At 34.2% G+C, this 12,550-nt stretch overlaps 1 protein-coding gene across 1 annotated transcript; it reads left to right on the top strand.

Annotated features, from left to right (window-relative positions):
- The first annotated feature begins 10,717 nt into the window (after positions 1-10,717).
- LOC131009740 (uncharacterized) lies at positions 10,718-11,296 on the top strand. Its single transcript, XM_057937148.1, has one exon. It carries the CDS (start codon positions 10,718-10,720, stop codon positions 11,294-11,296), a length of 579 nt encoding a protein of 192 aa, XP_057793131.1.
- The last annotated feature ends 1,254 nt before the right edge of the window (positions 11,297-12,550 follow it).

Consider the following 12,550-nt stretch of genomic DNA (forward strand, 5'->3'; position numbering starts at 1 on the left):
ATGGTGGGGAAGTTAAAAGTTGCTGGCAATTTTATTTTTTTTACAATTCAAGAACTGCTTTTTAATCGATTAAAATATTAAATCGATTTAATGCTAGCAATAAATATTGTTAATTTCACACATTTATTCAGAAAGCGAATCGAAATATGAAAGATCGACTTCCTTAAATACGTTAATTACGTGAAAGGAAATTGGTTTGAGACAATTTGTGGATTATAATATCGAAATCGGAATTTAGGTATCTTAATTTGATGAGAAAAGAAGGAGATACTAATAACCTACATTTAGTATCGAAATCGGGATTTAGTGTGCTAGATGCTAACCTACATTTAACAATTAAGACATAACATATACGGGTAGGAGCACTCCCAGCAGATCACCTAAATGCATTACTAACTCTAAATTTATGCTAAAACAATTGAAAATGAGATAAAAAAATGCATCCAGCAAATCCCCTAAATTGGATGGAGCTCCCAAAAAATTTTACACCTACCTAAATTCAATCTTAAATTTACACCCACCATAAATTTATTTTAAGCTTATAATTAGTAGGGCTCACACATAATTATTGTTTTTATGTAGAAAATAGGAGATCTCGTGTATGCATTTATAAAATCGAGATCCTAAAATTAAATAGGGATTCTTTAGGGAGGAATATAGGAGCATAATTTTGGGATTTCTGCTGATTACCCCTAAATACATAAATTTTCATCAAATTCTAGAATTATACACCACCTTTAAAATCAACCTCATAATACATAAACCTTTGTATATTTTTTGATTTTTCCCATGACACCTAAAATCCTCAAATTTAAAAATGACATGGACGTCAGAATTACACGTGGACTCGTTGGAGTTCGGTTCAAAACGACATCGTCCTTAATTAAAGGAAAACAACGTCGTTCTTAAATTTCACTTTACTTTTCTGATTTTTCCCTTTATCCTCGAATTTTGCCATCTTCTTCATTTATTTGTTTGATTTTGCGGTCTTCTTCATCATTGAAATAACGAGTATTTGTTTTGTATTAGTCAATATAAACTGCGGAATATGCATGGGACTCGGGAGAATCCCACTCGTTATTGTGTCATACTTTTGACTAAATTTGGTAATAGTCTCTAAATCTCTTTTGGTTAACTTGTTCCAACAAATCATTTCAGAGTGGCTAAAAAAACAAATCATTTTAGAGAAAGTGCGAACGTTAGCCTTTTGAATTCTGCGATTATCTAAAAAGTTCCAAATTAAACTTATTAAATTAGGATTTTATAAAGAGAGAAAGAGAAAAGAAAAAATCTAAATCCTTGAAAGTACAGAAAAACAGATTAAGGGTTGGGCCTCATTAAAACCTTATCAAAAAAAATTCCATGGAAAAAACCAAAACAAGAAAAAAGAGTGTCCGTCTATAAACCAAAGACCCAAAAAATCATGCGAAATAGAGAAACGGCAATGGAAGGGGGAGAAACTTCGAAAGCTCCGGCTTAATCATCGCCCCCAAGATAATCTGGACACCTACATGCCGAGAGAAAAACTAAAACAACACTGCTGAGAAACAAAAGTGCTGCTGCCCAACAGAGGCAAAAAACAAGAAAGAAAGACTAACAAGTCAGCCCCCAGCTCATCACGAGAGTAATATCATAGATTTATGGTTTTTCATTATTTTATGGTCCTATATAAATTAATAAAGAATATTTATTTTATTTTTCTGCGATACTACATCTATTTGCAAAAATCAACATGAAAATCTCTCTCAATATAAAAATCTCAAACTAAACTGGTGAATTATGATTAGACGGATATGGATTTAATCGGTACATTATTGTTGAATTACAAATTATACCTAGTGTTGTTTGGAAAGCGAGAGAGAAAAGCAAAGTTGAGAGCACGAAAGTCTGATTGTTGTAGTATTGCAAGTGAAGATAGCGTAGATTACAAAGTGCGTATGCATGGTTATTTATAGATTACAAGCTAAGGGCAAAATAGTAAATCCGTTGCGAGAACATGCGTCTCGCGTGGTCGATGGTATAAGAGTAAATTTGCCATCAGACGGGAGATTTCTCCGCTCTTTTGGTGATCTCTCTGGCGAACAGGGTCGGGGCTAACCTACGGAAGGCCCGGTGCGAAATTTAAAATCGGGCCCTTTTATAGCTAAAAATGTATCAAAAATATAAAACAAAAAAATATATATTACCGAGCGATAGTTTTTATTATTATTATTATTATTATTATTATTATTATTATTATTATTATTATTTTATTACACAATAAGCATGTAAAAACTAAAACATTTACTTGAGAAGTGTTGCTCTCCTTGTAAATTTTGAAACAAAATCACTAATAACACTTTGATAATTAATTTCACACGCCACTTAATGAAGGAAAAGAGCCCCAAAACAATAAAAATATAAAATTATAACTAAACAAAATCACTAATACCACTTTCATCATCAATTTCACACACCACTTAATGAAGGAAAAGGGCCCCAAAGCAATAAAAATGTAAAATTGTAACTCTCAAGAATCGAACCTACATCAACAAGATTCCACATAACTTGAAGAGAGCATCTTTTCACTGAACTAGTTAATAAAGTTATTTATTTTTCAATTATTTAAGTATATATAAATATATAGACCTATATATAATCGGGGGCCCTCAATTTTTCGGGGCCCTGTGCGGTCGCCCACCCCGCACACCCTCAGAACCGCCACTGCTGGCGAAGGCCATTTTTCTGACACGTGCCATTTCTCTGGCGGGTGTGGCTTCTCTAACGGAAGCCATTTCTCTGATAAGGATCATTTCTCTGACGACACCCGTTCCTCTGGCGAGGTCTGTTCCTCTGATAAAGGTCACTCCCTTGCTCTGCATATATTACTCCTCATCATAAACATAGAAATTTCTTTATTTCTTTTTCTATTTTTTATTCTCATTTTTTTTCTTTCTTTTTTCCTAAAAAACATACTTTTCAATTAATAATAAAATATTTAATATACATATACATAAGTCAAGATCATTACAAGAGCTTTAATTTGATATATAATAATATATAAATAATAGATTTAAAATAAGAAAGTTATACATGTTAGAAGTTTCAAATAAAATACTATTTTTTCTCCTCTCTTATATTGCACAATGTAATTCTTATTGCATTTCAAAATATTATATATATACATGTACTTATTTGATTTATGAGATTTTACGACTTGGTGAAAGAAAAATCAAGATAACTATTAAAATAATATGTGATTTAATATTATAACTAGTTGTGCCCCCGCGCTATGCGCGGACTTACACATATTATATAATTTTTATATGTAAATTTAAATATAACTCTTTTTTATATGTAATTTGATGTTTATTATTTACATTTTTACACATGTACAATGTCTTTTTCATAATTTAATTTTTATAAAAAATAATTACAAATTTTATATTAATAAATTCATTAAAATTTAAAAATATCACAAAAAATTAATATGATATTAGAAAATAAATTTCAGTATGTACTAACTTCAAAATATAACTACAATTGACATTTTTTATTATGCATTTATTTAATATTGTTGTACATATATATTTATTATGCAATTATTATGCAATCTCCTTGTAATCTTTCACGGGCCTGATTGCAATCTCATTATAACTCGTCAAATAGCAATGAACTCGTGCATTAATCCCATCTGTTAATACATTCACTTCCTCGGCGTCTGTGCATTGTGTTTGTGCATCATTAATCCATCTTGTGCAGCCAATATGCCTCCTGCTGTGTTTCCATCCTGTGCAGCCAATATGCCTCCTGCAGCCAATATGCCTCCAGCTACGTCAACGTCACGTTAGGGTTTAGAGAATTCAATTCGCCTAAATCATTATGTGGATTAGATTAAGAGGTTTTGGGATTTCATTCATCTATCGTTCGTTCTTCAGTCTTCCGCTTGCGTGTTCGTTTGAACGGTCTGACAAGGATCGTATCATTTGGTATTCAGAGCCAGTCTTTTCGATCAGGTTCTTTCTATTTTGAAATTTATTTTATTTTATTTTTTCATTCACATCAGATCAGATCTGTTTATAATCAAATCGTTTTAAAAAAAATGATTTTTTTTTTTCGTTAGATTAGTTTTTAGCTCTGTTTAGTTTCAATCAGACTTGAGAATGACTGGAGCAGATTTGATGTATATGGTAGAAGAGATGCGGAGAATTGTAAAGAATGAGTTTAAGCCTTTCCATGAGAGGTTATGTAACACCCCAATAATTTAGATTTATTTTATAAGTTTAATTAATAGTATTTTCTTGTATAGCTTATTTTTTTAAATAATTACATGATACATATAGATATACACCATTAATTTTATCTAGACTATTATTATTATTATTATTATTATTATTATTATTATTATTATTATTATTATTATTATTATTATTATTATTATTATTATTATTTTTGTTTCCTATTAGAACTAGAACTCTTTAAAAACTAGTATAAATATGGGATCTATTTTCAAACCCTAAAAGAGACGGACACACTAATTAATTAGGGTTTTAGAGAGAGCATAGAGGGCCAGAAACGTGTAGGCAGAAGATCTGAGCTGGAGTCAGATTTTTGCAGGAAATCAAGTTCTGGCAGTTTCGGGAGAACGGCCATAACTTCCTCCACAGAACTCCGATTCAAGCGAAACAGGCGGCCACGGAAAGCTCTCTCGAAGATGAAGAAGTCGTATTTCTGGGTAAAATACGATTTGAGGATGTTTGAGGCTTCAAACGAAGGCTTGAAGCTGACTGGTCTGTTCAGCTGCGATTTTGACGAATTCTTCTGGTGCGGCGCTATTAAGACCTTCATTCCGGATTTTAGTTAATTGCCTTCGACTTTAAGGTGAGGGATTATATGCTTGTTGTTATATTCATGTATGCTTGAATGTGTTTTTAGTTCATGTTTGATTATGCTTGCTCAGCTACATGTCTAGATACATGCTCAGAATATCATGTTCAAGTACATGATCAGAAACGCAGAATATCATGTTCAAGTACATGATCAGAAATTCAGAATATCATGTTCAAGTACAAGATCTGAAACGCAGAATATCATGTTCAAGTACATGATCTGAAACGCAGAATATCATGTTCAAGTACATGATCAGAAATTCAGAATATCATGTTCAAGTACATGATCAGAAACACTCAGAATTCAGAATATGTGTATGACAATGTGAATTATTTGCATGTTTATGCGTACGTGAATATTTGCATGGTTTCTCACTGAGTATATTTTCAATATGCTCACCCCTTATCTTTTCAGTTTTGTAGTTCCAGAGTCGAGGTGGCCATGGAAGTGGAGAATGACTAGGGATAAGGATTTTTACATTGAACATTTTAGTTGAACTTGTTAAGTTTTAGTTTATCGCTTTTATTTCATGTTACTGCTTTAGTTTTGGCAAGTTGAATTTAAATTGGTTTTAAACTTTTATAATTCAAGAAATTTTATTTTATCTATTAGTTTTTCAAAGATTTTATATTGAAAAGTTTATGAAAATTGGGGCGTTACAGGTTATATCGAATTGAGCAATCTCAACAGAGACCGGCTCAGAATTTTCGTCAGTCAATTAGGTGTCCTCAAATGGGTCTTATGAAAGAAGAAAAATCTTACGAGGAAGACTTCGAGAATGCTAATCGACAAGTTTATAGCAGCAAAAAAAGGCGAGGCGGAGAAAGGGATCGTGAGGATATCAAGTTGCAAAATATTCCATCAATCCAAAAGAAACACCATCATAAATCGTATCTTGGAGGGGAGTGGGATAATTGGATCTATGAGAATCAACCATTGCCAACGCAACAACTAGAAGACACTGTCACTATCAACCAGACAAGCCACCGTTTGAATCCAAAGGAGATGGAGGTTGAAGTGGAAGTCGTGGTGGATATCAAAGACGAGGCATGTCTGAATTCAAAGGAGTTGGTGGATGTTGATAGAGAGGTTGATGTCAAAGATAATGAGTCTAATCCTAAGTTGCCAAAATTGAAGGATTCAAGTGAGAAGTGCTTGAGGAATCCACTCCAACTACTTTAGAAGCAAAGGCTTTGACGCAAGATAAGGGCGTTAAAAATGAGCAGCGAAATAACATCAATCTAATCAGATGCGATGTTGCAAATTAATAAGTTAGGGATGATCTTGTTATAGCAACCTAAGCTGCAATGGAAGAATGATATTGGAGATACCAAGCTGATGAAGTTGGTGAAGGTTCCGTTTCACATCGACAAGTATGAAAGTGAAGTCTTTTGTGATGAAGCGCCGATGCAAGCTACATATAAATGGTTGAAGCACCCATGGGTGTTCGGAAGAGAAGTGAAGCATGGCGTTATTTTTAACAAGAACTCCTTCATGTTCAAGGTTCAAGAGATGTCAGAGTTAGAGCCGAAGAAGACGAATGATGGACAAGGGAGCAAAGCTATGGTCCAACAGTCGTTTCTTGCAAGAAATGAAGATCTGGTTTTTCCCGGTATTTGAATTGACGACTTGGATTTGAGGACAAATCCCTTTCAAGAGGAGAAGAATGATGCATGCCATGTAGGCCTAAGTTACATTGCATATGTGGGCTAATTTAATTGAGTGTTTTATTTGTTTTTATTTTATTATTTTTGTGGGTTATATTAGGGTGGCTGAAATTGAGCCTTAGTTAAGTCAGTTTTGAGTTTTATACTTTGTTTTGACTAAGGATTTGTTTCCTTATTAGATTAGGGTTTGTTTTAAGTTGTTTCCTTGTTAGACTAAGTTTAGTTTTTGCCTATATATATGGCTGATATGTAGCCCACGAAAATTGAACATTATTTTTATAAAAAACTGTGAGTTTTATTTCTCTTTTGAGAGTTTCGAATTCCTCTTGAATATTCCAAGAGAATTCATCTATCAACGTAACGGCGAGTCAACCATCCCTCGTCGGGTGTCATTCATCGTCCTCGAGTTGCTGCGTCAACGTCACGTTGGGATTTAGGGAATTCAATTCGTCTAAATCATTTCATGGGTTAGATTAAGAGATTTTGGGATTCCATTCATCTATCGTTCGTTCTTCAATCTTCCGCTTGCGTGTTCGTTTGAACGGTCTGGCAAGGATCGTATCATTCATTTAGCTCATTCGAATCGCTGCTGCTTGATTGAATCACAAGATCAATCACAAGGCCGAGAAGACCCCGTCAGCGACCCACAAAAAGTTGTACAAGATCCAATAGTAATGATATACCTGCACAAAGATAAAACAACAACGCTGTAAAAAAGAGCTCGGGAAATATTAACATTTCCCCACGGCTGAGTGTAGACGTACGCTGCCCATTGCATTCCGTGGCTAGCAAATGCAGAGGAAATGGGAATGTCGGGATCCATTTCACTTGAAAGTTTTAGAAAATAATGAGAAGACCATCTTTGTAGCTAAGTGAGGATACTTTGAGACAGACCTTCTTAATTCCCAAACACAAAAGCGCAGTGACTAAAATGATTAGAGCATCTCCAAAGGAGACACTAAAATAGCGTTGAATGCTATTTTGCAGTGGAGATGCTCTCCAATCATCTCATGTCCGCTACTTTAAATTGAAGTTTGTGAACAGTGTCCCGCCACATGTAACGGGCACTGTTCACTCCTTTACTTTTTTTTTTTTTTTCATTTTCTTTTTGTTGCTTTATTGTATTTGTTTTTCCTTTTATCTTTAAAAAAATACTTATCTTTACTTGATTTAATTTGTAGAATGTAATTTATTAGTTTTTATATTATTTATATTTTTAAGGGCAAATGTGCAGATTGGTCCCTGAACTCGACCCCCTAGAGCGTTTACCCCCCAGACTCGGTCAAGGCGCGTTGACCTCCCTGAACTTCCGAGAAAAAGGTGCAACTAAACCCACATGTTTAACGACGTTAAATGATTTTTTTTTATATATAAATATTTGGGTCATCTTCTCCAGCTAGATTTTCTTCAATTTTTCGGCGATATTCATCTGTTGAATCACCGGCGATGCTACAGTTGGACAAGTAGAACCAACTCAACTGCGTGAGATTCAAAATCGCCGCCGGGAACGGCGTCCAGTCGAACGGGTTGTCGCCGACGCTCAGAACTTGAAGACCACTCATGTTTCTGAGAGAATCCCAAGGAAAAGCTCCGAAAAATTTGCTGCAATTAGCGTAGAGGTAAACCAATCCATGGATTGAAGATATATCCGGAAACGAGTCGGAGAAAAAGTTGTTCCCGATGTCTAAGTATTTAAGCGAGGAACATTTATTCAAATCCTCTGCAACGTGGCCGCCTAGTTGGTTGAACCCCAACGACAGTTTCTCCAGGTGGGTGAGACTGCAGATGGCGGTTAAAGGAATCACGCCGCTGAGATTCTGATTGGAGAGTTCGATTTTCTTTACGAATTCGTTGGAATCGTAGGTGAATCCTGCGAAGTTTGCATACGTTTGAATTGGATTCCCAGGAATCGAATGCTCCGGTGTTGGAATCTTGGAAGGCGTATTTTATGGAAATGAGGGTTTGGAGATCGTCTGCGGTGGCGAGGGAGAGGAGACATACGACGGAGAGTGGCGGTGCTCGCCGGTGATTTCAATTTCGAATGTCGCCGCCGCTGTAGATATGCTCCGGTTACACCAGAAAAACTAAAAGAAACAACGTTAAACCGCCGTTAAACGCTTGGATTTAGTTGCACCTTTTTTCTCGGGAGTTCAGGGAGGTCAACGCGCCTTGACCGAGTCTGGGGGGTAAACGCTCTAGGGGGTCGAGTTCAGGGATCAATCTGCACCTTTGCCCTATTTTTAAATTAACATAAATATGTATAATATTTAAAATATATTATATAAAATTTAAAAATACAATAACATGAAATATAATATAAAAGCATATTAACATAAAATTACGAAAACATAAATTAAACATAAATTACATCATAAAAACACAATAGCATAAAATTACAACCACATAAAAATACAAGAACAATAAACTAATAATACAATAAATGCTAGTAAGGTCCAAGATCACTTCCATATCCTCCAATGTCGCTTCCCGATCCTCCAAAATCTTGAAAATTTCCTCCAAACATATTGAAAGCATAATATGGACTTGAATGTTGTTGTCTTTTAAAAATGATTTTTGCTTGTTCACTTTTGAAATAATCTCGTCGAACAGGATCAGAAATATTGTCGGTGTCCATCATTAGAATTTTATTATCTGATTCTCACATTTGGAATGCAATAGCTTGTTTTTTTTTGCTTCAGTAGCTTTGTTTTTTGCTTCAATCTTCTGCATTTGTAGTTGCAAAATTTGCTCTTTTGTGGTTGATGAGTTTTCCATTAAATCTCCAATTTGTTTATTTCCTTGTTTAATTACTTTCAAAAAATTAGACATATCTTCACCTTTTTTTTCTTTTGTTTTTGGTCTTTTTCACACCATCTGGACGGTGTGACGATCCAGAACCGCTGCCACTACCATCGCTTAAATTGATAGAAAAATTAGACAATCCATCAGGTGAGATATGAGATTGTGGTAGTGAATCTGACTGAGATGCAGACATTTGTTGTGGAGAGTTTTGTGAAGGACAATCAAACTTTTGAAAATCTTTCATAATAGACCACACATGCTCGAACTTGAAGCCTTTCTTATATTTTGTGTCTAGCACCATCAATTCTTTTGCACGAGTGAACTGCATAATGAATAAAAATATTATAATGAGCAAGACAAATAATAATTATAAAAAATGTATAGATAACTACTCCTTACAATATCATTTTCAGAACAACCACTTGGATTTAGATATTTCACTTGTTGTATACACCCTTTGAGTTTTGAAACTGAACTCAAAATAACCTGCATGCAAGTTTCAAGTGATCTTGAACTTCGAGTATACATATTTGGACTGGGTTTCTCCTCGTTGTAAACATCCCTAACACGATCCCAAAAATTTTCTTTTCTTTGGTGTATTCCCGTTTCTGAATCTTGAGATATCTCCATATACACACGACAAAGATGTTTATCTTCATCAATTGTGTAATTAGGCTGTCAGGAAGAAGTCATGGAAAATGAAATAACAGCTAAAGAAAGACAAGTTGGTAAAAGAAGGAAGAGGGTTATTGTGTGTTAAAATATGAAAAAATAGCTCATATATATAGAGGATGATTTATTGATAAGGTATAAATAATAAATGGTGTAGATTTAATGAAATCTGGTTGGACGGTGGTGATTGAATCGAAGCTGCATTATTTGATATGTAGGACCAAATGCTTTATCTTTTTCAGCATGAGATTGATTGAATCGATGCTTTATCTTTTTCTACATGAAATTTTCAAATGCATTATCAGATGTGTCTGCACTTTATCTTTATCACATGTGTAGATTGGTGTTGTCAAATCAATCCTTTCGTATAGTAAGGGAGTGATAAGGTGGATGATGAAGATTTAATGAAACCTGAATGGACGGTGGAGATTCAATATTTAAGATTTTCAGACAAGATAGCCTTGGAGATTTTTTATTATTTAAGACATACACGATTTCAATAACCACCACACCTATTTCTTCTCTTTCACTCATAAAATAGAAAATTAAAAAATATGAATCATCATAATATTGGTTCTTCTTCACTACTTTCTCATTCAAGTTCAAGCTCATCTGATGATGAGCTTGAACAATTAATCAACGAGTGTGATGTTGAACATCAATTGATGGGTCAACATATTTTGAATAACAATCTTATTGTATCTCAAATGGCTGAATATCAAAATGCTACAAAAATTCATGGAGGTTCAGTTCTTGGTCACAAGGTAATCCATCGTGACCGAGAAGCAGCAGCTCATCGTCTCTTCAACGACTATTTTTCTGAAAATCCAACATTCAACGAAGGAATGTTTCGTAGACGCTTTCGAATGTCTCGAAGTCTATTCCTCCGTATTGTTGATGCTGTCAAAAATCATAATGATTTTTTCGAGCAACGCATGGATTGCACAGGAAGATGGGGCTTGTCCACACTTCAAAAAATAACAGTTGCCTTTCGAATATTGGCATACGGAGTACCAGCAGATGCTACTGACAAGTATATAAATATTGGTGAGTCCACTGCAATTAAATGTGTCAAGAAATTCTGTCGTGCATTTGTGAAAATATTTTCTGATCAATATCTAAGATCTCCTAATGCTAATGATGTTGCTAGACTACTTTATATTGGTAAACAACGTGAATTTCCAGGAATGTTAGGTAGTCTTGATTGTATGCATTGGAAGTGGAAAAATTGTTCAACAGGGCGAGAAACCGCCTCCAGAGCCAGCGCCGGCCCCGGAGAAGAGTGATGCTCCGCCTCCGACTGCGGATGAACGGCGCTCATACAATGAGCACAGAGAGAGAGAAAGAGAGAGGGGAGAGAGAGCAAGAGCGGAGAGAGAGCGCGAGAGGGAAGAGAAGGATGAGAGAGAATTTGCCCATTTTTTAGTAGGGGCATTTCAGTTTTTTTGTGCAAAAAGTGGGTAAAATTTTATGTTTTTATTCTATAGGTTAAATTTTAATTTTGCTATATGAAAGCGGGTAGTTTAATATATTGACACTTGTTAATTTTCTTTAAACATATGTTTCAAGAATATTCACAATCTTATTAATATTGATTCTAAATTAGAAAAATGATTATAGTGTGTGATATGTTTACAACCCACCCTGATTATCAAGCGTGATAATTTGTACTTATATGTATCTTTCTCATATAATAAAGTGTGTAAATAGAGCTCATAATTATTTTTAATAAATGAGCGAAATTTAATTCGGTCTATTTAATTTTGAATATCATATTTTTCATGAAACTTCACTAATTCAAAAATTTATACAAAAGGATAATTTTGTACATCCACCATAAAAAAAAATTTAGAATTCGTCAATTGAAAATCTAAATAAAATGGTGCATGTCGATTTATCATTAGATTTCACTAATTTAGAGTCTCAATAAAATGATATGTAGAATTTGTACAATTCATATAAAACGATAGTCGGATTTAAGTTAGCATATATTAGTACATAGATTTGAGATGAAAAATTCTAATTAGCAAGTATTTATACTCGTGTTTGAGATAAGCATTAGTAATAACTTTTAAGTAGTTTGGGATGGATACATGAATATATACATTATTTTAGACAAGTTTGAGTGGTTGAACTCTAGCCTTTTTATTCTGATAAACTAATTTTTATTTTAGAAAACTTTAGAAATTGAAGATCATAAATAATTTGGAATATCACATGTATTTTTTTATTTATACCATTTATTATTAATATTTGAAAATTTGAGTTTGCTGAGACAAATAACCAATTATTTATAACAACATATTTGTATAACTTCAAACGAGTTTGGGAAATCAACGAAATTACTATACAGACTTGAGATGACAATTCAGCGAATGAAGCATATATAAAACGACAATTATTGGGTGTGACCGTCGCACAGGTGTGCGACGGGTTGACCCGGCTCCAAACCCGCCCTCTTGACCCGAAACCCTGACCCGCGTGAGTTTGACCCATACTCCTAATTATTACATTTGTTTATAATAATTGTTACTTTTAAT

Source organism: Salvia miltiorrhiza, chromosome 2 (assembly GCF_028751815.1).
Source record: "Salvia miltiorrhiza cultivar Shanhuang (shh) chromosome 2, IMPLAD_Smil_shh, whole genome shotgun sequence".
In the NCBI taxonomy this organism is placed as follows: domain Eukaryota; kingdom Viridiplantae; phylum Streptophyta; class Magnoliopsida; order Lamiales; family Lamiaceae; genus Salvia; species Salvia miltiorrhiza.

What these genes read in the sequence shown, in the direction of transcription:
- LOC131009740 (XM_057937148.1), top strand. Translation starts at nt 10,718, where the DNA reads ATGGCTGAATATCAAAATGCTACAAAAATTCATGGAGGTTCAGTTCTT.